The sequence below is a fragment of the Idiotropiscis lumnitzeri genome, chromosome 10 (assembly GCF_059441095.1).
Source record: "Idiotropiscis lumnitzeri isolate Australia: NSW breed Sydney's pygmy pipehorse chromosome 10, RoL_Ilum_1.0, whole genome shotgun sequence".
Lineage (NCBI taxonomy): Eukaryota > Metazoa > Chordata > Actinopteri > Syngnathiformes > Syngnathidae > Idiotropiscis > Idiotropiscis lumnitzeri.
In genome coordinates, this window is record NC_142400.1 from 1,112,330 (window position 1) to 1,137,692 (window position 25,363).

The window sequence follows — 25,363 nt, forward strand, 5'->3', positions numbered from 1 at the left end:
TTCGGGGACAAGTCGCAACATTATAGATATAAAAAAAACTAAATAAATAATGCACCCGGATTTATTTATTAAAGTGACAACACAAACTACGTACATAAAACGACGTCATTATGATTTTAATAAAGGCACAAAATTGATACAAATAATTAAAAAGAAGGCTTAGATTTTTTTTTACTAAAAAGAACAATATAAAATACATAAAACACATATTTTGAGATCAGGGATGGCATTAGTATTTGTCAGCTGTGGGTATGTTGAGCCTTGTCTGCGATTAGACTTAAAAAATGAACTGTCCATTATATTGAATGGACAATAAAAAAATATGACCCATTGTTTGTACTGAAGAGGGGAAAATGATGGAAAATAAAAAACAAACAGGTATCCACATGCATGATTCCAACAAAAATAAGATGGAAAAATAATCTTTAAAATGTTTTCAGTGAGATTTTCTAGTCACCTTTGAACAACATGTACAAAATCCATTCAAAACTAAAACTGGTGGATTGTTTAATGTAGAGTGTGTGTCGAGTCTTCGCCAGCGTCACGGCACATCATCCACTGCTTGACATATTTGGAGCGTGAGCTTAGTGGCTCGGCTAAGAAATCTCCAGCGGGCTCACCTGAACCGGAGTGGGACGGGCTGGCGCACTCCCCAAAACCGCTATCCACCGTGTCCAAGTCCACGCGGGGGTAGCCGTCGTCCGACTCTCGGTTGGAGGCCAGCGACGCTCTCTCCACTTCTTCCGGCCAATCGTTGAATCGTCGCTCTTCGTCTTGCCCGTCCACTTCTGGCCGCTCCAGATCCGAGTCCATCAGCTCCCCATAGTTTGGCCCCGACGCTTGTTGCTCGTTCTCCTCGCACACGATCACCGTGTGAATGGACACGTGTCCCAATTGAGCCAGCGGGGCGGGAACGAGGAGGAGGCGCCCCGCGGGTCTCGTCTCCTCATCCGCTTCCCAAACGGGTTTGTGGTAGTGGAGCAGCTTCTTGGTGGTGGTCGCCGTCTCCAAATGCGAGGTGTTCCCCAATAAGTCGTGCTCGCTGAATACGGGCCTCACCCACTCCTGTGACGAGCGTTAGCAGAATGCAAAGGAGACATTTCGTGTATTAAGCCTCACAGAATTCTTATTCTCGATACAGAAAGTGACTGAACTCGAAAACAGGGGTGTCAAAAAGATTTTCTGTGCAATTCCACGGGCCGCCACTAGTCTAAACACGGTATCTGATTCATATCGCGTTGGTGGAATGAGAATTAAGCAGATGAATCCATCCATGTGGAGGGGCTGACATTTTATCCTGCACGCCCTTTGCTGTCGACTGAAATTGAGGTCGGGCTCGCATTGCAAACGTCACGTGACCAAAGCCAATAGAAACCTTCATGAGGAGCTGAACGTGCGTGTGCAAAAAAAACGATAGATAAGCAAAAAGACGATGCGGATCTTCCAGGTCAGTGTCGACTTATCAGAGTTATTTGAACGTTATTCTCCAGCCCATGTTTGAACGCTGCGCCTCTGACACAGCTTCTCCTTCCATGGGAGATTGTCCAAGTGTACCTGATATGGCCACTCACATACAAAGCCTTTTCTTATGGAATATTGTTTGTGACTTAAGGACAAACCAAGATCTATTTAGAGTACATTTTGAAGGAAAACATTCAAACAACATTTGCATCAACTGTCATTTTTCCACTGAGCTAGAACACAAACATTGACCTCATCATCACCCCCCCCCAAAAAAAACTGCAAGCCCCTCGCAGCCCTGGCATAAAAAAACAAAAAAACATTCACACCACCTAAGTGGCCCCTCGGTGTGATTTTGCGGGAAATTCCCAGGCAGCGAGCAAGTGCAAGAAGTCCCCCTCTAGCGCGACGCCACCTGCTGGCCAGCAGCATCAACTACACCCTCTCACCTTGAAGTTGCCTCCGTAGTCGAGGTAGAGCGGCTTGAAGAAGTTGTGCGGCCTGGACACGTATGTGCTCAGCTGAAATCTTTTCAGCAACAACCTGGGAGGAATCCAAAACACGTCAACGTCTGTTACGCAGGTGTAGCTCATTTATTGATTGGAGGAGGAGTCGGCAGACTTTTGCGGTCATTTGGCACATTTGATTTTTAAAAGCAGGCATTGAAAGGATTGCTGCAAATGAAATGACACTCCTCGGCTTGGTCCATCCGGTTTGTTGAGTTTTGCTTGATTCTTGGAGTTTCATGACAAAATGCAGCACGTCGATGCCGTCAGGTTCAAGCCCGAAAAAAAGTCGCCTTTTTAAGACTTCTGAATACTGTCAAAAAGCCCAACTGACTGCTGTGTCGTTTCGCTTCTTTTTTTTTTTATTGCTGACATTCGTTTTAAGTACAGAAGGTTAAAATAAGTGTCTATGTTTGTGTCGTTCCTGGGGTCCTTAAGCAATTATTTAATGAAATCAATGTCGAATGTGTAAACGAGTTCAATAAAAGAATTCATATTTTTTTAAGAATTGTATTCCTTTTAATTAACTTCAATATAATTAAAAACAAAACAATGAACTGTATGGCCTTGTTTTTATGTACACTTGTTTGAGCTGTGGTTGCTTTCTGAAGTGCTCTAAGAATACATTTGAGTTGCGTGTTGCATTTGCAGAGGTGTGCCGCGTGACTTCCTGCCGAGTGAAGCCTGCTCGTTGTCTGAGCGCTGTCGTGTTTGTGCGCGTGTGCGGTTTCTCGCAATGCAGGAGGTGCTGCCAGGAAAGGGTAAAGGCCGAGCGGTGAGAACGAATATCATCGTCATCCGCCGTCAACGGGAAGTGAGTTGGCGGCAGCGGCGGCGATGAGTCACGCTGTGTCGAAATTGGCTTTCACTTTGTTTGATTTCAAATGCAATCAAATCAATCGGGGAGACTTGAGTAAATCCCACGGTTTGTTTTAGTACTCACGCTTTTTGAGAGCAAGCCAGCAGCAGCCCGCCAACTAGGACCAAGACGGCTACGAGGATGCACAACCAGAATCCTTTCACTAAGACACAGGAGAAAATCAGTCATGTCGAGGGATGTGACTGTTCTCATTACAAATCACATTTGTCTGCTTGCCAAAAAATGAAATGGCGACTTGCTTACATGCCACGTCTGCGGATTTTGTCGGCGTGTTTGTCCACTTGACGGAGGAACTCCACTCGCTCCACGGGCCCTGCGACGGGTTACTGGGGCACAACTTGGCCCGGACAGACACGCTACACTTGGCGTGGGGCGGCAGCTCCTTGCGCCCCACCACCAGGAACCTCTCGTCCACGGAGAACAAACGCGCTGGATTCTGGCGAAGGAAAAAAAAAAAAGTCAAAACCTCGCATGAATTCTGCCCGGGGTCGGAATCATTCACTCATTCCGTTCTCCAGAAAGCAGGAAGGGGCAACCGGCAGCCTACGAGCCGCGACCACATTTGATGAATTTAAATCCAATATTTTCATAGCATCCACAGAAAAGCGTTAAATTGAGTTTTACCTGCAAGAGACCTCGGCTGATTCCGATGCGCAGTCTGTACATCAAACAATCGTTGTTGTCGTTGGCGAAGTCCCACGTGATGTTGTCGAAATTGTCGGCGCTCATCACTCGCACGTTGGATGGCGGCTCAGGTTTCACTGGCATTCAAGAAAATGACATTTGTAGTCTTAATTTGAAGGCCATAGGAACAATGTTATTATTATTTCTTTATTTTTTTTACTCCATTCATTGCGATTGGGCCAATTGTGTGCATCCACACCTGGATGTACTCACATGCTGATTTTATTTTGTAATATTCATTATTTTGAGAAAAAGAAAAATTAAAAAATTAAATTTCACCTTTGATGTTAATACAAAAACGTTTTTTTCACAAGTCACAGTAAAACATGAATTCATTTGTTTTTATCTGAAAAAAAATATTAAATAAGAATAAACGTTCTATAAATCGATACCTACAATTAATAATCTGAAATATTTTTTCCAATTAGTTCAAAAAAATGTTTACATAGTTATGTTATTTATATATTTTTTTAAATGATTACGTTGTTGGTGGGTCTGAGGTGATTATATCAAACCCGATTAAATCCTGATCAGATTCAGATTACACATTTGCACAAAAAGTGATTTGTATGGTTCCAACCGCACATTTTACAAAATCAGGTAATAATTTCTTACATTCATGATGAAAAAAAAAAATATCCGGATGTAACATTACACATGCTAACTGCTGCCTTGGCTGAGGTGACTTTTTTGTTCTTATTTTTTGCCGTCAACCACAGGTGATGGTTCGGTGACTCTGTCTTACCCACGTCGTACAGCGCCCAGCTAGAGAACTCGCTTCCCGGGCCATCCGGTCGGCGGACTGCCGTGGTGCATTCGGTCCCGATGGCGGCGATGTCGGAGAGCTCCGGCGGGTACATGACGCACCAGGAGTGAGGAGGCGCCACCAGGCAGCTGTCGGCCACGTGGAGCTCGCCGTCGCTACAAAAGCACACCAACGAGTAACTCCGAGACTGTGACGGGTCTCCCACAGTCACAATGCTTAACTTTTTTCCTTTTTTGGGAGGGGGTGCTGGAAAGAATTAATTGCATTGACATTCATTTCAAAGGGAAAAAGAGGATTTGAGATACGAACGTGGTCAAAGAACGAACAAAACCCGTATGTCAAGGCGCCACAATAGTTGGAGTGTCATGTGGCAACTCGACTGATTGGATGGACGTGGCAACACACAGAAGCTGAAATGTGACACGCATGACGTTAGGTGAGGATTACCTGCAGTTGACGTGGAGGCGCAGCGGCTGCGCCGGGACAGAAACGCACGAGCAATTGATGAGAAGGTTGTAGTCGGTGGAGCAGGTGACGCCGCAAGCGGAGGAGATGACTGCAGCCAGAGAGGAACGTCTGAGACCAAAGTATTGCCTGCGGCACACAGACTGCACTACAAAAAATATTGTGGATGGGCCAAAACATTTGTAGAGGAGAAAAAAAAAAAAAGGTCCAACGAGGAAGTAAAATCCTGCATGTAAATAATCTGACTTTCTAATGATGGCTAATAATTTTATTGCTCCCAATTTATTTATTTTTTTATTCCTTTTTTCTGGGCTGTCAATATAAACATCAGAAAGCAAACTTTTTTTGAATACATTATATTAATAATAATGGCCTGTTGTGCCTTTCTTGTTGCGTGAGCTATTACCGCAATGCGTGCCGCCACCTCTTGGGGGCAGTGTGCTGCATTCATGGAGATAACACACCAAAAAGACAAGTAGACGATATAATCAAAATAACTCTGATGATTTCCTGTGGATATCATTTTATCTGTCCGCATGTACCTGTGTGAATATTTCTTATTCTAAGGAAGTAGCCACCACGTTAAGTTAATGGAACCCTCGAAATTGGCTTGACGTGTGCCAGCAAACATTTCTTTCTTGTCTGTTTCAATGTCAAAATGTGCATTTTAACGAGTATTTGGAAAAAGCATCCACCACCTTGGGGGATCGTTTCAATGTCAACATAAAAATTTGTTTTCAATTTTTTTTAGCAAACGCTTCTATTTCCTGGACTTTATCATCGCAGACTTCTGACAATTACAAATTAAGTCTATTTTGGAATAGCAAGTCAGCAATGGTATGCATCCGAATATGTATTTAAACGCTATTCCAAGATGCATTTCCGATTGCCGCAAAAAGTCAGACTTTTTTCTCTTCCTTTTTGCCTTTTCTTCTGCGTCAAGGATGATACATGGACGTACAAAGGTGAACGGATGAGACCTTTGACAGGCACATCGATGACATACCGCCTTGGATAAGAATTGCGAGGCTCCACAGCACCATTGAAAGGACAGCAGCCATGAAAGTGCTCGAAAAAGCAGGAAACACTGAAACGAAATGTCGGCGTGCCGCACAAATACACATTTGGAAATCATCACAAATTCAAAGAGAAGCGCAAGACATCCATTTAGCAATTGTTTTTGACTTTCAACAGTTGTCCTTAAGAGTCATTTGTAAAACCGGAACGCAAAAGGAAAAGCTTACCGTCTTAATTTTGGAGGCTAAAGAAATGAAAAAGTTGAGGATGCGCGAGTGAAGACTGCCAAATTGGTCACCACGGTGGCGTCGTCGGCCGCTCTCATGTCAAATGTGGTGACATCGCATTTTGCATCGCGTCTTCCTCACCCAGCCGCACCAGCGACGCTGCAGATGAGCGTTAAGCGCATCCTTTTTCTCGTTTGTTGTTCCTCCTTCACAAAGCCTGCAGAAGACAACGGGCGCTTGGTAAAAAGCACCTGGCAGCCGGCAGACACGCGCGCACGTTTGTGACACTCCGGCTGATCATTTTCACAAAGCATTTAAATTTTGCCCTTTGACTCAAAACAAAACCACTTCAGTTTCAGTACTGAGATGATCCAAATGATAACACAAAAGGCCCGTATGGCGAGTTTGCGTGCCGGCAGCAAGCACTTCATGAGGGGTTTTCAGTGCGTAAAACCCCTCACTTCAATTTTTAACTCATCCTAATAGTATTTGACATTAATAATGGACTGGAAATGTCGTTTTAAAAATGACATATGGCGACATTTTGTTAAAAAATAGACGCCCACAAATAAATACACATGAGGGGTTCCAGAGCAACTGGCGCAAATCGGAAAATCCACACATAAGGGAGGAAAAAAAAGGAAAATAATTAGACTGAATGTGTGTGTATGTAAATTCTTGAATAAATAAGGATAAACCGCCAATAAGTGCTTTGGATGAAAAATGAGGATTGGCTCCACAAAAATGATTTAAAAACAATAAAAAATCAAAAATGAGTGGCTCTGCTGGAGCCAAACTGCAAGTATGCGCGCATTCACTGTTCTGCATATCAAGTTTATTTGGTCACCGTTTGCGGCTGTGTCGGAAAAGTCTTGGAAAAGGTGAATGATAATGCAGTATGGCTCTCATGCTCATAGCTTCATATTCAGAATCATGTTTAATCACTCATCTAAGATGTGGAAAAGTCACACATTACGTATATATATATTTATATTATCATATTAATGTATTGATTCAGCGGCACCCCTTTTTTTTTTTTTACTTCCTCACTGTCCGTCACAGTCAAAAACTCAAAGTGATACAGGCCTTGCATTGCATTTCCCCAAAATTGTGGAACGCACTTCCTCTTGCTGTCCCTTTATGGACATTTCTGAAAATCAGTGAAGCCACATTTGTTTATGTAATAAGACGAGTTTCATTCTCTTATTAACTCATTTATGGTACTTCAATTTGGGCTTAATGCCAAGTTCTCCCTGTTGGGTTTTGAGGTAGGGCTTTGTGGCCGGGTCGGAGTTTCAAATTAGGGTTTTAAGACAGGGTGTTGATTTAAAATAATTAAATTAGGGTTTCAAACGAGTGCAAGGATTTTGAAACAGGCTCAGGTTTTGTGCTAAGATTATGGTTTTAAATTGGGGTTTCAAGGGACATGGTTAGACTATGTTTGTGATGTGTGTGTTTCATTTAAAGATAGCCTCGAGTCATATTGTAGGTCCACCCTTGCGCCACTAGATGTCACTGCCTCAGCGTCTTTAACTTCTTCACCGGCCTGGTCAGGCTCTCCTTTTTTTTTCTTTTTTTGCGGTGGCCATAATCTGACCATAAATCATTTAATACTCTGCCTCCTACGTTGAAAGAATTTCACTTCAATTTTCAAGTTCGTAAAAAATGTGCAAAAGCCGCAAATATTTTGCCCGCCAAGAAGAAGCTAAAGGACGTCAGCAGTCGCCAGGAATTAGACCAGACCAATTTAGTGCTCGCAACGTATTTAAACACACGACATTTTTCGAAATAAACACACGCTCACGTAAGAAAATAAATGTACCTGCAATATTATGCTAGTGAAATGCGCGAAATAAATAAAGTTGTATTGTACTAGTAAATTAAATTGCTTTACGACGAGCCGTAAAGTGAACGCAAGTGCTGCAACGTAAATCTAAAAAAAAAAAATATATATATATATATATATATATAGTGTGTGTCGGCAAAGTGGGTTGCAGCTGTGCTTGTGGGTGTGTGTGTGCAAATAAGGGGTGCAAGGTCCAGAGTGCGAGTAGGGAGGCGGTAAATACAGGTTGGGAAGTGTTGAAGCGTAACATTTCTCTGGCTGGCCGTCCATCCCAGCACTCCTCCTCCCTTCTGTTGCCCGGCCAGACTCAGCAGCGACGGCAATTTGTGCGATTTCACAGCTCACCGGATCCCTAAAACTCTTGACAGCCGTGCGCTGGCGTGCCTCTGACGGGGCGGTGCCGGGATGCGGCGGGGCCACCGGGCATGTAGCGAGCTGGCGGGAGAGAATGACAAAGGAGTGTTGGGATGGAGGAGCACACGAGACGGGGATGTTGCAAATAGAAATATGGAACAACAGTTGAAGGGATCGTAACATCAGTTTCCTTTCCCGGGGAAAATGCCTTTCAAATCAATCTGAGCGTCGATGTAATATTGTTCCGGCGCTTTTCCATTAGCCCGGTTCCACACCGAGACGACCCTGCTTGGCCCGCAGTTGTCGCTTTTCCACAAATTTGGGGAAGTGTTGTTACAATAGCGGTAGAGGTGGTGCTAAGGCACAGGCCGGGTGGACCCGAGTCGTCACTGCCATCTGATTGGCCGACAGCAATGCAGCAAGGCACACGCCCATTTCCTGGTTTTACGCAAACCAGGCAGAAACCACGTAATGGCCGTCGCCAAAGTCATTAAAAAATAAAAATACACTATGTACAATAAACGTAATAGTTTTTACAACAACACTGAACCATGATTACAATTTTATATGTACTAATGGATTGATTTTTGTTTGTGCATTTTCTGTACTGTCAATTTGAAATCATTTCCTGCATTCCTGCACTTGAAAGAAACATGTAAACTTATTCAAACACAGTTGACGTCTCTAATCGAAATGGGGGAGGGGGGGGGCGAATTTGGTGAGTGCCCCCAAAGCAACGGAGATAGTGGCAGATCGTCCCCATTCAAGGGTTCTTGTGATAAGAAATGTCACCTGAGTGCTCTGTTTGGAGTGCGGGGTCAAGAGAGGGTTCGAGAGGAGTGTAGGGTGTAAGTGTGTGTTGGGGGGGGGGGGCTGGATCAGGACATCTGTTGGGGCTTTGGAGAGGTCAGCCACGGGACAGGAACCAGTTTTAATCCTCCCAGCTGGGCCCGCGGGAGAGGATTTGGACCCGTGCTCACTGGCTGGCTGTCAAACAGCCAAAGCCACAACACAAGCTAATTGAGCTGCGCCGAGCAGCCGCGTTCGCTCGCTCGCCCGCCCGCCTGCGCTGGCTTGGCGGCACTGCATTGTAAAGCCATCGTGGTGGCAAAGCTCACCAAGAACATCAAAAAACACCTGGATTGCACAGTAGCTTCCGTGTCACGCTTAACGTTTTGCATCTCAAACGAACGGTCGCTGGTGCAAAATATACACAGCAACTTTCACTTTTGGCGGATTACGGGCAAATTGGAGTGAGCTTTACAGATAACAGGCCGGACGACTGCAACTAACAATTTCTTTGATAGTCCTTTTAATGTGCTGATAATTATTTTCTGATTAATTGATTAATCAGATCAAAAATTGTTTTTTTATACACCCAAATAATGCATGATTATTTTCCAATAATTGTTTTTTATTAAAAACAAACTAAAATAAGCACATAAATAGAAAACAAAGCATAAAATTCCCAAATAAAAATGGCTTAAAAATATTTAAAAACTAACATAAGTCAGTGCAAATATTTTTTTAAATAATAAAAGACAGTACATAAAAAACCTTTTGATTAATAGAATGATTTTTTTAATTAAGAATAAAAATGCTAACTTTTCTCTTTGAAACTATTTTTTCCCTTGAAAAAGTTAAATTACTTCTAACAATATAAAACAAAAAATCTACATTTATTCTTGTAAGAATACAGCAGTTTTTTTTATCAAATACTGCACATATATTTTTTATTCTTTTGAAAAAAAAAAAAAAAAAACGAAATAAGACTTCATCTATTAAAATTGCAACTTTGAAAAAAAAAATAGTTTTTTTTTTTTTTGCTCAAGTTGTTTGGAAAAAGGATTGTACTAAACATGCAGGAGGTAGTTATCTTTGAAAGCTTGTGCTTGTTCGACCCTGACGAAGGTCCATTCTTGTACTGATATGAGACCACTCAGCCGAGCGTCATTCACCCAGAAAGAGATCCCAAAATCCCTCGCCAAACGTTAGCATGCAGGGCCGAAGGGGGTCAAGTGAAGGTTCTCTTCCTGATCGGCCAACTGGAAAACTCCCAGGTTCGAAGGTCACGGATAAGCCGCCCCATTGGCTGACCGATCGGACGAGTCAAATTAGTCCGCACCCCCCCAACTTGCTGATGTCGGCCACCCATGAAGCGTCAGATGAGGCGCATGTGTGCGAGCATGTCGTCGTTAGCGGCCGTCATAAAGTCGGGGGAAAAAAAATAATATCCGTCCGTCCGCCGCGACCTTACGCTTCTCTCAGCGTTTCGTAAGCGCTCATTTGTCCGCCAAATACATTTCTCGGCCTTGTTGGAATGCGAGTAAAGTGCGGGGTCGACGACTGGGTCAAAATGGCAGCTCGTAAATTGCAACAAAAAGAAAAACTGAAAAGAAGGATGACGACAACATGTACAACATCAACCGCCTTTGTAACGGGACCTTGTCGTCAATTCATGAGCAAGTTTGGATAGCAAAGCAATTTTGACCATAAAAATGAATCAAAATGCCGACTCCTAAAAACGCCAGCATTTTGTACTTGCGTCTTTTTCATAAAGAAAAATAGCAGCCAACCGATATGGATTTTTTTTTTTTGAAGACCATGCAAACAACAGTTGCAGCTTGACTTTGAGTCCATAAACTATTTTTGTTGTCAAATTGCTTTATGATGTCAACCTTCGCAGGCGACACAATTTGTTGTTTTGTCGTCATAACGAGCCCGGTTTGGCAATGAAAGGTGATTGAAATCATGTGAATAATCCTGCAAGGAAAGGGCAAACCAAGAGTCAAAACACCTCGCCACCATATTCGACACCAAATTTGGGGAAAAAGTGATTTTTTTTTTTTTAACTTTCAAGTGTAATCCTACAAACAGACCAAACAACTCTCTGGTGGAATTATGGAATTAACAAATAGCACTCGGAGTTATCGGCCTTGGACTTTGTGCTTTTATGACACTGAGATGGCGAGCGTGTGTGTGTGTGTGTGTGTGAGAACCTCACAGTTCATGTTTCTGGCCATAAATTGCAGCAGTGTGGCTCATTTATCTCCCTTTTAAAGAGGTTTTTGTAACATGATGGGAGGCTTAGACTATTTTAAAGCAGAGCTGCGGTTACAAAAACACTTTTCATGGGACAGTAAAAATGATGAACACTCAACCCCCCCCCCCAAAACACGTTGGCTCATGTTTTCCTCTTTTTTTCCCCACAAGGTTCATGCAATTGTTTATGTAGTTGGGAAAGTTGATTTTCTACTGTAATCAATTCAAAGTTCACTTCACAGTTTTTGAACTTGTTTAAATCAAAATAAATAAATAAATTAATTAAGTAGTGTTTTGTATTTTTTTTTATTTATTTATTTGAAATAATTCAACTTATCTTTTGTCTTTGAGAGCCAACATCCACCACAAATGGCGCAGCAGCACATACAAACAGCACGCAAACGCAAATTTGGGGGGCAATTAACTGCGATATAGTCGTGCTTCAGTTGAAAGGGATCAATGCGCGATCTGATGAATTTTCACGCTTGCTTTGCTTTCATTTTCAATGCTGCCTGCCTTGCAAATAAAATTAACTTGCAGCCAATTGATGCAGTGTGGCATCGACATGCGGATGGAAATCAATAATACCGCGTACGTCTTTTGACTTTTTGGAAAAACTAACTAACTAACTACCGGCGGTTCATAGCAGTCCTTTTCCCACCAGGATTGTGGGCGGAGGAGCCGAAAAAATGCGAGCATCCGTAAGCCGATCGTTGCGCGTAACGCGCTCAGCCACCAAAGAACTAAATAAAAGCTTACGAGTGACATTTGGACAAACGCTTACGCAACGGCCGATCAGAGCTTGGACGCCACATGAAAGGCTGACGTGAGGCTTTTTTGGCTGGAGTCGGGCAAACCAATTAGCCTTTGTTTGCGCTCATTCGCCACCTCCAGTTTGGCAGCGGCGGCGCGCCGGTACCACGGGCCCGGCGACCGGGCCCCCTCCAGATCAGACGGAGCAGATGGGGAGCTGGGAAGCTTACATTAAAAGATGCCCAATCACGACAAGCGTGCGGCATAAAAAAAAATAAAAAACAAGATTTACTCCATGAGGCCACCTTTGCAAACTAAGTCGCTAAATAACGTTCTCACTCACTCACGAGCCGATCGCCATTTCCAATTGGACTCATTCTGCATCCCGTGAATGCAGTGGCGGGCCGTGCATTTCGCACGTAGGCCTTCAGTGAAGTCCTACTTAGTCCGACTTGCATAAATCCTCCTCATATCAGCTTCATTTAAGACACCACAACCGACTTGAAAATGACGTCGCAAGTGTATCTGCAATTAAATGCACATTTTTCCCTCCGTCGGCCATTGTGGTTTAAAAAAAGCAAGACTATATTTTACATTTTTGAACAGTCGCCAGTTACGACTTACGGGTGTGTTGATTCCCCCTCACGAGTGAGTATCCAATCACAAGACGCGTTCATCGCCTTCAACGTAAGGCCAGCGAGAAGTCCCGACGGTCATCAACTCGTGATCTGATTGGCTATCGCAACTGTCTATCAACTGTAAACGCCTCCTCGCACTCACGCCAAACAGTCGCCCGCACGATTGGATCTGAAGGCCTCGGACAAATAGCGCGTGCCACTGGTGTCGTGAAATCTGCCTGGCAACACGAGCTATCTGAATTCTGATTGGATAAAAACTCTCAGCACTAGGATATAAAATGACATCAACGGTGAAAATATGATCATGATTTCTTGATTATGTTAAGCCAGCAGAGAAGGCCTTGATGGCCTTGACCGCCCGCCACTGCGTGAATGTACATCAAAAGAAAAATAACATTTTCAGTTTGACGTCGGGTCGTCAGTTAGTTAGTCATGAATAATGTGCGCACTTTGTAACGGCCATTTTCATTTTGCTGACTGACTAAGTAGTCGCTTACGACTCGCAATTTTATGTTTTTCGTAATCCTAATCATGAACTCATTGCCACTTTGATTTTTGTACAAGGCTGCTGACTGACTTAACGGATTGACTGCCTGGCTGCCGTTTTGCTTTTGCTCAAGCAAGAGAAATGAAGGCGAAGGCTCCGCCATTGTTGTCTTTGGGTTGAGTCATGGGGCTCGCTCGCGGAGGAGGGTCGGGTGGGGGCGCTCGGTCATACGTGAACTGTACATGACCCGGAGGGGGTCAATCCGAGTGTTTGTTTGGGTTGGAGAGAGTTCGCAGGGGATGATGCATTCAAGGAACTCGAGAGCGCGGAGAAAAAGGAGGAGGCGAGCGGAAGGGGGGGGGGGGCGCGCGTGAGATGGATCGGGCCGGCAAACGGGCAGATGTTTATGGGCCATTATTTAGCAGCTCTTTAATCTGCGCTATTGACTTGCCCTTGGAAAAGGATGGCTCGGTGGCTCGAGTCGCCTGAACCTGAATCCACGGACAACGCCGTTCGTCAATCTCCCCAAGACGGTCGAGGAGGAACGCTTGTTACCAAATTGAAACCATTGAGGTTTTTTTCCCTTCCATGTTTGAATGATCGCGTTGCCAAGAAATGGCCTTTTTGGGGAGAACAGACCCACAAAGGCCTTTTTTTTTCTGGCCTGAACAATTTCACAGGCAGTCATCGAGCGACATTTACAAAGGAAATTCTAAAGTAATTTTTTGGGGGAAATTGGAATTGTAACTAGCAGCCTTGTTCATTTTCACATCTTCATGAACGTCATTCGGATTTGCTGTGAGCCTGCAGCCTACTTAAACGAGCTAACTAACCGAGTGACAAATGCTCAACTGGGTGCTTTTTTTCCCCGCTGGGCCGATGTAAAAAGCAGCATGAGCACTTAACCTGCCGAGAGGTCGGCCCGGACGACGAGGATGAAGGCGTGTAATGCGCACGTGTGGACTTGAGGGCGTGATGAAGAGGCCACTAAAGAGTTTGTCACAGCCATTTTCCCCATCCGCCTTTTCCGCGCAATTCCACTTGTCCTTTTTAATCCAGCGTGCGGCGGCGGCGTGCGAGGGGGGGGCCCCTCCGCCACGCTCTCGTTCATCTCTTGAAGGCGCACTTGAGCTTAATTCTCCCATCTGCTCGGTGAATATTAGCCCACTTGGCGTGGAGATCGATCGGAGGTTAAAAGCTTGCGAGACCTTGGCTTGACTGAGGGTTGCCAGGCAACTGCCGTGCCCCCCCCCACGGGCAAGAATAAAGAGGTGTCCGCGCGGTGCCCTGCAATCTGATAATTGACTACATCAGCATAAGCACGCGATGAATTTTGCCAAAAATTGTCCGGTGCCTACGCGTGCAACAATTAATAGATTAACCGACAACTACTCAATTATCACATAACGCGCCAACGATTTTGATCGTCAACTAATTGTGAAGAGATTTTGTTAAAATTGAAAATGTCCAAATCCACATTGTCAGATTTTTATAGTCCTCAATGAAATCAGACTGATTTAAATAAAAATAACTAGCGAACTGCAACTTTCATTTTGATCATCTGCTGATCATTGTTTGTATTTTGCTCATCTCCAATCAACAAACTAACTTGCTAACTTTCCATTTTTTTGTAATCCCGCATCCGTAACTCACGTCTATTATTGGTAAACAGCAGAGAAGTTGGAAGTGGTTGGGGCGGCCCGAGGCCACGTTAGCATCCCAGCCTTGATTTCCAACCATCAGTGATTAAAACTCACCCCCCCCCCCCCCCCCCCCCTTCGCTCTTTCTCACTGATATGCTGACCTTAACCCCCGGACCTCGGCACGGCGGGGTCACTTAACCTTGAACCCAATTACAAGATAAGGTTACTTAAGTGTGACCCTCCATTTAATGGCTGAGGCAGCCAGAGACGAGAGGGAAAAAAAAAAAAAAAAAAAAGCTGATACGTCGCTGGCTTAATTCGCCTGCGCCATAAAGAACGCCGCCGCTTCGATTTCTCATGCAAAGTGCGACTCAGCAATACGCCGTCCTGATAAGATGGCCGTCGCGCGGCCAGGTGCTTGAACCCACATGAATTTGTTTTTATGAACGACCTGACTCATTATCAATAACGAGATGAAAAGGTTGCGTTCAAGTGAGCCGATGTCGTTGACTGCTCGGGTCGTTGCTTTCCGACGTGGATTGAAAAATAGCAGCATGGATTTTCTTGAAAGGATGGTTCGATTTGAAACGAGCAACTAAAACGTGGTGGGCATGTTTATCATGACGGCATGATGAAAAGGACGCGTGCGAGAAATTGAACAGGAAGTCAAACATTTTGACTCTGATGGAACGTAAAAAAAATAAAAATAAAAAATTGACCCTGACAGCAGTTTTACGGAGCAACAAAAAATGTCCTTCAGTGCTAAATTTCAAAATTAGCTTTTTTTTTTTTTTCCTCACTCTCTCTTCAGTTGTCTAATGTTGGGAGAACCCTCCGGTCCAAATTTCATGATTATTTCCAGGAGTATTTGGAAAAAAATAAAAACAACCAAACCCAAAAAAATAAATAAAAAAATCCTTGACATCAACAAGAAAGTGGACAGACAGACGGACGGACGGACGTGTCCCGCTTGACAGGACGTAAAAGGAAATCTCAAAGAAGCGGGCCACGTGTTTTGGATTGAAGCAACAATTTAGACGAATCCGAAAAGCTACGTTGCCAACGTCAATTAATGTGGGCGGAGCATAACAACTAACGTCTACAAAAGACAACATGGCACACGGACGATGATCATTTTGAAAAATTCTCATTTCTGGATTTTGTGTTTAGGACATTTTCACCGTCCACGCATACAAACATTTTCCACACTCACTTTCACACACGGCCAATTAAGAGTCTTCAGTGATACTTTTTTCCCCCATTTATTTCCGTGAATAGGTTCAGCGTTAATCCTTCCGCTCGAGATTCAAGTAAGACATGTTGCCAAGATTAGCCTGAGAGCTTTTGTTGTCAAAATGTAAGAATAATAAGAATTTGAAAAAGTCATTTGAAGGGAAACAATGACCTCCTTCGTGTTGGCGAACTGCTTCAATCTTCTCGCCGACTCACACAAGTGGAGAGTTTCTTCTCTCATCGTTTTGGACGGACGGCGTCGCGAACAGCTGCGTCCTGTCTGCGCACTCCCAAGACACTCACGCAAAATATTTACTTGCATCTTAATCACTGATTTTCCGTGCGCGTTGATGAACTCTAGAGGAATGCAAATCCTTTGGGGGGCTTTACTTTTTACATTTCCTCTTGTTTTAAGGGTCATCCCACCTTATTTATTTATTTTTTTTAAAGACGCTTTGACCGGCACATACAAACGAGCGTGGCTGCTTAGTTGGGGATCTTCTCTGCCTTCTTCTTCTGGCCTTCATTTACACCGCATGCACATGAGAGGACGAACAAAGCTAAAACTGCGTCGCTATCAATCAATTGCTTTTGCCAGTGCATCTCAAATCGTGGGCGGGGCCCCGTGGGCGGTGCGATGCTGAGGGGGGCACGTGTGACCCTAAGGAACATGCTTTTTCTCCGCCATACTAAAACAAAGTGTAATTGCACATCCACTCCAGTAGTTGGCAGTGGCGCTCTCCTTGGTTTTGAGTCATTTGATCTCTGTCAGGTGTCAAACATATTGATGAGGAATTGATGGACCTCCAAATACGTGTTCCGTCATAAGCGCATGATTCTTGTTAACTTATGTACTTTAAAAAAAATAAAATCAAATCAAATAAAAAGCACATGCTCCTTTTTGACAAGCGGGAAGTTCCTTTCACATTTTAAAAGCACAGGATTTTCCAAATGGATTTTGCGGACTACAACCTGTTTTTAAAGCCTTTTCATTGTAAAATGATACTAGAAATTAATCTCTTTCTTTACATTTCACAAATCTCTGCAATCAGTGATTGTCTTTCTTTCCGCAACACTTCTTGCACACTTTCTGTTTTTGTCTACTCGTAAAATTAAAAATGAATGAGCATGTGAATGAATGATTTAAAGAAACATACAGTGCTATTACCACACCATTGTCTTGACAAAAAAAAGAAAAAAAAAAAGATTTTGTACTCTGAAGAAGCTAAAATTAATGGCTAGGTTTATTAAAGTCACCAGAGTCCGCCGCAACCCGGATCAAAGCCGAGACAAAAGATCAGCTGAGTGCTAAAAAGAGATGTGAGGCATGAGGTTGTAAGTTCGTGCATGTGTGCGCGCGCACGTGTGCGGTGAGGGGGGCGGGGGGGGGGTTGCTGCTATTAGAGCTCGTAAGCAATAGAATGAATCTGTGGCCCGCTGACCGCCTGTTGAACCTCCCTCTGAACTCAAGGCGAACCCTAAACTTGACGACCTACACTCGAGCATCTCCCGACGAGTCCTGAATCGCCGTAGCAAGTACGCAGAATGACGCACACGCACGTATACATTTAACGGCAAGTTCGGATTTTGGGACGGAGATTTAGAACACGGGACTTTTTTTTTTTTAATGCTGTAGTGTCCCAAAACTTTTGCTTAGGACAGTGAATGCCCGTTTATCAGAGAGAATACTTTGCAAACCCAGACTAAAAAATTTTTTTTCCAATAGTTTTACTCCACCTGTACACTTTTAACATTTAAACGAAAGACAATCAAACGTATATTTAAGTAACATTTCTTTTTTCCAACGAGTCTGCCATCTTAATAAACGCTATCATAGCGAACACCGTAGAGGGAAATGACGCCATTTATAAACCTCCGAACAAGTTTCACTTGAACTCACATGGAGCGGCAACTCGTACAAATAACAGCAAAAAAAGTCGAGAAGGTTAAAGGTCATGAATGCAATTCAAGTTCATCCGTAAACTTTCAAGGACGTTTTCGGTCGAACGTGACAGTCGAATGATTTTAAAATCGACAGAACATTGAGTTACAATTTCAGTATGAAACGCGACAACAAAAATTTGGATTGACTGATTGATTTCCATTTCCACTTGAGAAGTGAAAATCTTTGTTCTCCAAACCGTGAAAAAAAGTCCACAGCAGGTCATGATGTGTGGCGTTGTCAGAAACATGACCCCCACCTGCCCACCCGCCGCCTGTCCCGACCTCAGGCGACGCTCAAATCCAAACGGTACTGAAAGCCGTAACTGCCCCCCCCCGCGCTTTGCGTTCTCGTGGTCTCTCCCGTCCAGCAGCCGTCACACAAGAACCACAAACCGGATTTCCCAGACGCAAACTAATCCTCTTTACATTCGAGGAGCGGACTTTGTTTTTTAACACGGATATTGACCCAAGATTTGCGCCAATCAGTCAAGTTCAGACGGAGGTCACGGACGTCGAGGTGCCGGCCGGGAGCTTTGACGGGAACGTTTCACTCGGCAGTTAGGAAATCAAAGCGAACATGTTGAACATGACCAGAATGACAAGTTTTATCGCGCGCTCGGCAAATGTCTCAGCACTTGTGGATTTACGCACAGTTAGCTTAGCGCCAATAACATCAGTTGTCCGTAACGGGAGCGAACGCCGTACCTGTTTTTTGCGTTCAATTTAAAAACAAATAAAACAGTCGCCTTAATCCTTTTTTGCTCGCCAAATCCAAAACAGCGAGAAGGAATCCTTCGCTCGTTAACGTTTGCGCTAATCGACTCGCCTGGCATCAAGAAACGGCAGAGAAATGAGAAGTGCTATTTGTAACCGACCTCGTCATCAGAACCTCCACCAAGCACCCCCCCCAACCCCGTGCCCCCCTTCCGTTTAATCCATCTGTCTGTCAGCTCAACACGAGACAGAACCCGACCCATTACGCTCGGCGCTGACCTGTCCGTGACCCATCCCTGCACTCTGCCTTCCCATCTCACTCGCTGGGGGGGAGGGAGAGGAGATAAAACGCTAACGCAACTGTTACTGCGGCAAAGGGTGTGATTGTGTTGTGTTGTGTTGTGTGTGTGTGTGTGTGGGGGTGTGTGTGTGTGTGTGTGTGTGTGTGTGTGTTTGCGCAGTGACTTTTTGACACGATTGTGGAAGCGAGAGAACGCTCGCGGCCCAAAGCGCGGCGAGCGTACGTAGCCTGACTTCGACCACTTTGCGACAAACACATTTTAGAGTAAAGGCCAGTCCATTAGGGACGGCGGGAGAAAGCATATTATCTGTGGATCATCGCTTTACACAGTGGCGCTGTGTTCATTTTGTCAACAGAGGTCATTTTAGGGTTGATTTGGCCGTTCCCAGGGGCCCACGGAAGGATATCATTGATTTTCTTTGAAAGATTCAAACCCTCGAGCCAGTTTCATTAAGCGACAACAAATTTGCTCTGCATATCTCTTGTGAGTAGAACAATTGGAAAAAAAAAAAAAAAAAAAGACCCGAGGTTCCAAGCCTAAAACGACATAGGAAGTCTGCTGTCGGTCTGAAGTGAACATTTTTCTTTTGGGCATTTCCAGGAGTCCTCTAAGAAGAATGAAATTGTTCCATTTTTAAAAAATTCAGCCCCGAAGCCAGCTCGATTTAGCAACATGAAATTTGCTCGAGATCTTTGTCAAGTTTTGCCGTTTTGAAAATTCAGCCTCGAATGGTTTGAGTTAGCAACACGAAGCTTGGTAAATATGTCTGTCATGAGCCGACCCACAAAAAAGTCTCAAGGAGCCATGCCTGAGAAAAAGTCCACCATTTTGGTTTGAAAGTGATATTTTGGGGTCCTGTTAGGGGTCCCACGGTGCAAAGTCAAAGTTTTGTATTTTGTCAAATTACGTCCGCAAAGCTGGTTTAACTCAGCAACATGAAAGTTGTTCATGGCTGTCATAAGCAGACACACAAAAAAGTCTAAATAAACCATGCTCGGAAAAAAAAACTCAAGGGAAGTTCAAAGTGCCCGTTTTAAGTTAATTTGTCCTGTTCCAGTTTAGTTGCAATATTCAACATCAAGCAAAAAACTCCCAATAAACTTAAGAAGCCAAACTTACTTACAAGACACCGCATGTCTGCCATTTTGGTTTGAAACGGGAATCGTCCCATTAGGGTCCGTGTTTCATTTCCGCGGGTCCTGCAAAAGATAACAGTCGAGTTTGAGCCCTTCAATCCAAATTTAGATTTGCAAGTCTAATGTTGTACAAAAGACTCAGATAGTTCATATTTTTAGGCAGGCAGTGTTGGGGCAGCTATGCTGGGGTCCTTCGTAACTTTGGCGGCGCGGTCGAGCGAGAGAGAAAGAGAAAAAGAGCCGGCCTTTCCAAGCATCCTGGTCACCAAGTGGCGCTCTGGCCGACGCCCTCAACTTCGGTAAGACAGAAATCGGAACCACCAGATTTACAGTCCAGGTTGACACACAGCGCTATCGACAAATGTAGTGCCACAACATGCTGCGGTACATTAGAGTTCAGTTGAATATTTGTAAAATCCGTCATTGCATGCTGCAATTAATAAGCGCTTGTCGGTGTCATCGAGGCCATCTTGTGTATGAAGACGCTCAATTAGAGAAAGCAACAACGACAGACGCTTCCCGTTCTACATACTCAGCGTGTGGACTGGACGACAATGGCGCACAAACTCTACAACACACACACACACATCATCATTAGTGGCAATTAGCGCAGCTGTGACCTCACACTTCCGGGTCAGCGCTTCGCAGCAGAATGGAACAAAAAGGAAAGTTGTCCCGGAATCCGCGCTCCCAATTAGCGAGGGCGCTGAGCAGCGCGGCGCACAATGGCGCAGGTGAGAAGTTGGACGGGTCCGGGCGTCGCGCTTTGGACCAGCACAATGGCAGGCCGCCGCATCGCCTGCGAGCCGCTTGACAAGCGAAGCGGCTCGCAGGCGAAACGACACGGGAGGTTCCACCGTGCCTTTCACCCGCTCCAAGAGTGACGTAACTGCGTTTTTCTTTTTTTGTTTTTTCACATTTTGCTTGGAACAGGACCAATCTGCATTCGAAGTCAGCGATTTCCAACTTGGGTGCCATTTCTGACGATGATCATAATGAGAATTATTTAAAGAGACATCTTTTGTCCATCGGTCTGTCCCAGCGACGTATATTGACAGACAGAACAATTACACACTTGACCACTAGATGGCAGAAGGACCAATAAACCTTCCCAACAAACCTCCAATTTAAACCAAGGCTAACCCGAACCCCGACCTAACCCTAACCAAACAAAGTACATATTTTATATATATTTTTTTTTTTTCAAAATTGTCAGAATGACCTGACGATAATAGATTAGTAAAAATAATCTGTTAAAAAAAATCTTCAGGTTTCCTCAGTTTTATAAATTAAAACCCCCAATTACCTACTTACGTGTTCTTTTAATAAGTCCAAGTGTGTTTTCAATAAATTGCCTATTTTTTTTTTTTTTTTTTGAAGATTATGAATTCCTCGCCATAAGCGCAAATTGATTGTACTCGTCAATTAAGCGTGCCGTGTGCTTGGTACGCTACTTTAACGCACGATTTCTGTTCCATTGAATTGTTTTGTAAAGTACAACTGGGATGGGATGCATCAGCGAGCGGAAATCATGCGTCACGTTACGGCATGTTGTGTTTTATTTTTGATTTTCGTTTTTTTTAGAAACGTCATGAGTAAGTTGTCGTGGCTGCTGTTTGTCGGCTCGTTACGACACTTTGCTGCCAAAACAAAACACTCAATAAAGCCGGGGGGGGGGGGTGTGAACATGACTTAGTGGGTCAAACGCAGCCTGCGGACAAACACAGATGCGTTACCGCGTGTGGGGGTGTGTGTGTGTGTGTGTGTGCAGAAGCAGAAGGCACTAAAAATAAACCATCTGAAATATTTAACTTAGTGACCCAGAAAGGCGGCCCGGCGTAATCGTATGTTTGCACAAGTCGAGCGCGACGGCCATGATATGATGAGGCCGCTCCGACGCTCTCGTCGCCTCGCGTCCGTTTGACGTAAAATAGACGGAGACGTAAATAATAAAACGAATCAGCACAATTGGTTGTGAACTTGTGATTTTGATGACATTCTTTGATACGCTGGAGTGCGGCAAACGGTTTTCCCGATTGAATATGCAAAATGACGTCGGCCATCAATGACAATCGATCCCTCGGATTGGCTCGTCGAACACGAAGCAAAACTTTTCTCGTAAGTGAAGGTGAGCAAACGTTTCTCCCGATTTCTGATTGTGAGTGTGTTGGCCAACATTCTGAAATGTGCGCATTTTAAATCACCAAACTCTTGGACTAATGTTGAAATGCTTTGCAGCTTTGAAGCGGGCTTTCTTGCCAAAGTTCATTTGGAGTTCTCCGATCCATCGCCATGATTTACTTGATAAAAAAAAAGAAGGACAAAGTCCTTCGGCTCTCCATCCAAAGCGTCCAAAGCTAATATGCTAACGAGCGTGGCGTCGGGTGGTCCCAAGACGTCCCAAAAGCAACAGTCGCGCTTCCAGCGTCAACAGGCCGCCGTCAACGTATGAAACATTTATTTTTTTCCCAACGACCGTCATCCGGCCATCGCCGAGGGAATCGCATCGCCCGTCGACCCCCCCGTTCCGCTCGGATCTCATCAGGCGCTCCAAGATCCAACCCCCCCCCCCTCGCTTCCGTGAAAATTGCTGTGCAGGAAAAATGTACATCATCACCCCCCCTAAATCCTTCAAGAGGGCCCGACTGCAATGTACGGCAACAGCATCAATATTGATGCGGGACAAAGTTCTCGCCAAGCCGCCTGGCTGGCCGCCCATCAATATTGATGCGCGCCTCAACCCCCGATGCTAATGACGTCTGCTACGGGGGGTTAGCGGCCCCTTGTGCTGCTCCAATATGGATGCAGCGCGACAGGACAGGACAGGACAGGACAGAGGAAAGTCACATTTTGCGTGGATCGTCAAGATGGAAGAAGCTCAGTGAGATGTTTGCCTGACTGCCAAAAATGGTTTGGCCTTCAAAGTCGGGCCGGGCCTTCAACTTTGGCGTTGCATTTATTGATTTTGCATTAGGAGGACAAACCCTACAAGCGTTCAAGCCTGGGATAGGCTGTAAAACTAAATTCCTAGTTTGAAATTGTATCTTAATCCAGGATTAGGGTTTCAAATTATCTTTGAAATTAGGGTTTTTAAATTTGGGTTAGCGTTTTATGCCTGCGTTGGGATTTATTTTAAAAATCTAATTAGGGTTTTAAGACTTTAGAGGATAGAATTAGAAAAACAAGGCTTAAGGTTTAAAATTAGGGTTCCAACCAGGATTGATGTTTGATATAACATTTCAAATTATGGTTTAAAACCGTTTATGATTTCAATTTAGGGTTTCGACTAGGTTAGAATTTAAAGCAAGTGTTAAGGCTTCAAATTATGGTTTCAAAAAATGGAAACCTTTTCAATTCATGTTTTAATCAGGTTTAGGGTTTCAAGTTAGTGTTAAGGTTTCAAATTTGGATTTCATGCAGTGCTAAATGTTTCAAATAAGGGTTCGGGTTTCAATGTCAGTTTTTTTAAGGGTTCAAAGTAAGAATTGAATGTAGAATTGAGTGAGCGTGCGTTTAGCATTTGGATAGTGGCGATATTCATTTATCAACCCCCCACCTCGACTCCCTGAGCCACTCAAATATCCAACATGTTTTGCTGATGGAGAACACCCCCGCCCCTCCGCGCCCTGCAAGATTGCACTTAATACCGTACTCCCAGACAAAGAAAGTGTGACCTCAATTCCACGTCATCGATCTGCGTGGCCGCCGTGTCACCTCAAGCCCACCCCTGCCCCCCACCCCCACCCCTAGACGGACATCTTGCTTGGCCAGACACGACACACCTTTTATTCAAACCACCCTCACCGTTTCGCAAAATTGAAAGCGCACAACGACAAAATGGAGGAGGAGGAGTCATATGGCTGAAGGACAATTACTGTCATATTGTGCATCTGTTGCAGACCCTCCCCACCCCCCCACCATCATAAATTACGATTTCAAGCAGGTTAGGGGTTTAAAGAAAATTAACATCTAAAGTAATAGTAGGGTTTCAAGCTGGGTAGAAGTTACAAAATGTTACCATTTCAAATTAGGGTTTCAAAGATGATTTGGGGTTTAAATATGTGGTTTTAAGACGAGAGTAGGCTTTCAAGCCTGGAAGAAGATACACAATGTTGGGGTTTGAAATTCTGGTTTCAAGTCTAGGTCTAGTGTTCAAACAAAGGATCGGGTTTTAAAAGTGTTTCAAGCCATGGTTAAGATTTCAAGCAAGCCTTACCTGCGAAGGTATGGTTTTTAAAGTCCGGCTTTCAAATTATGGTTTGGCTTTTTTAAATTTGGATTTCATGCCACAGTTCAAGTTTCGAGAGAGGCTCATGATTTTAAAATTGGGTTGTGAACGCAAATTCACTTGCAGGTCCTGCGCCTGCCACCTTGACGGCGGCCTCGCTCGCTCGCTCGCTCACATCGTTTGCACCTCAATGAACACAACATGGCCGCGGCAACCGAGATCGACTCGACTCGACTTCCATTTTAGTACGTTTGGCTTGGATTTGCAAGCTTGCTATGTAAACAAAGCGACACGGAGGGCGAGTGTTGGTTGGAATTAAACGGATGCCAGCTGTGCGCCAAGTGAGTCAGCTGTGTGCTGGCGTTCACGAGATACACGCACACACGCACGCGCACATACACACTCACACATAAGCTCTGTGACTGAGACATGACATTAACAGCCAAAATAAGTTTGTATTTTTTGGTTTGGGGTGAGAAATTTAGCAGGTGATATTGGTAATATGGCGTTTATTGTGACGCAAATTGTGACGGGAACTAGTGAAATATTTACTTACAAGTTGCTGGCGTTGGGCTAGCATGCTAGCTCTTTCCACTCCTCCATGATAAGAAGCAGGCCGGATGATTTTGACAGTTGACGCATTTCTTTCGAAATGTTATTTGAATTGATTAAGTCCTGTAGTGAATACGGTGTAAGATTCTGAGTTACTTTTGAAAGTGACCGTGCTAAAACCAACACACCGTGCGCACTTGATGTCTCAAAATGCCTTCCACAGCACGGACGAGATGGCGCCCCCTAATGGACGGTGGTGCATAACGCACTGTACGTGCATTGCGTGTAAAGTGACTGCTGGTGTCCTCAACCTGGTTGTCACGTTTTATTATTTGATCGCCTAAATTACGTGTGTCTGTGTGTGCGTGCGTATGTGCGTTTAATCAACTCTGTGTGTGTTTTCCGATTTATTTTCCAACATATGGAAAGCGTTTTGTTACAGCTCCAGCGGTTGTAAAATGCGCTATATAAATAAAATGTATTAC

The 25,363-nt window shown here is 44.2% G+C and overlaps 1 protein-coding gene across 4 annotated transcripts; it reads right to left on the bottom strand.

The window, feature by feature from the left end:
- Nucleotides 1–97: 97 nt before the first annotated feature.
- Nucleotides 98–25,167, bottom strand: il21r.1 (interleukin 21 receptor, tandem duplicate 1). 4 transcript variants are annotated; one of them, XM_088307567.1, is made up of 12 exons: nucleotides 25,067–25,167; nucleotides 24,883–25,001; nucleotides 20,086–20,161; nucleotides 6,007–6,223; nucleotides 5,769–5,849; nucleotides 4,745–4,853; nucleotides 4,277–4,452; nucleotides 3,472–3,608; nucleotides 3,091–3,283; nucleotides 2,911–2,989; nucleotides 1,911–2,004; nucleotides 98–1,065 (listed from the first exon to the last, which is right to left on the bottom strand). In XM_088307567.1, exons 5-12 carry the CDS (start codon nucleotides 5,821–5,823, stop codon nucleotides 508–510), a joined length of 1,401 nt encoding a protein of 466 aa, XP_088163693.1. In that variant the 5' UTR covers nucleotides 5,824–5,849; nucleotides 6,007–6,223; nucleotides 20,086–20,161; nucleotides 24,883–25,001; nucleotides 25,067–25,167; the 3' UTR covers nucleotides 98–507. The 4 variants fall into 4 exon arrangements, with proteins under 4 accessions (XP_088163693.1, XP_088163692.1, XP_088163694.1 ...); XM_088307566.1 differs by having other exon boundaries at nucleotides 20,082–20,161; nucleotides 24,883–25,165; XM_088307568.1 differs by lacking the exon at nucleotides 20,086–20,161 and having other exon boundaries at nucleotides 24,883–25,165.
- Nucleotides 25,168–25,363: the final 196 nt, after the last annotated feature.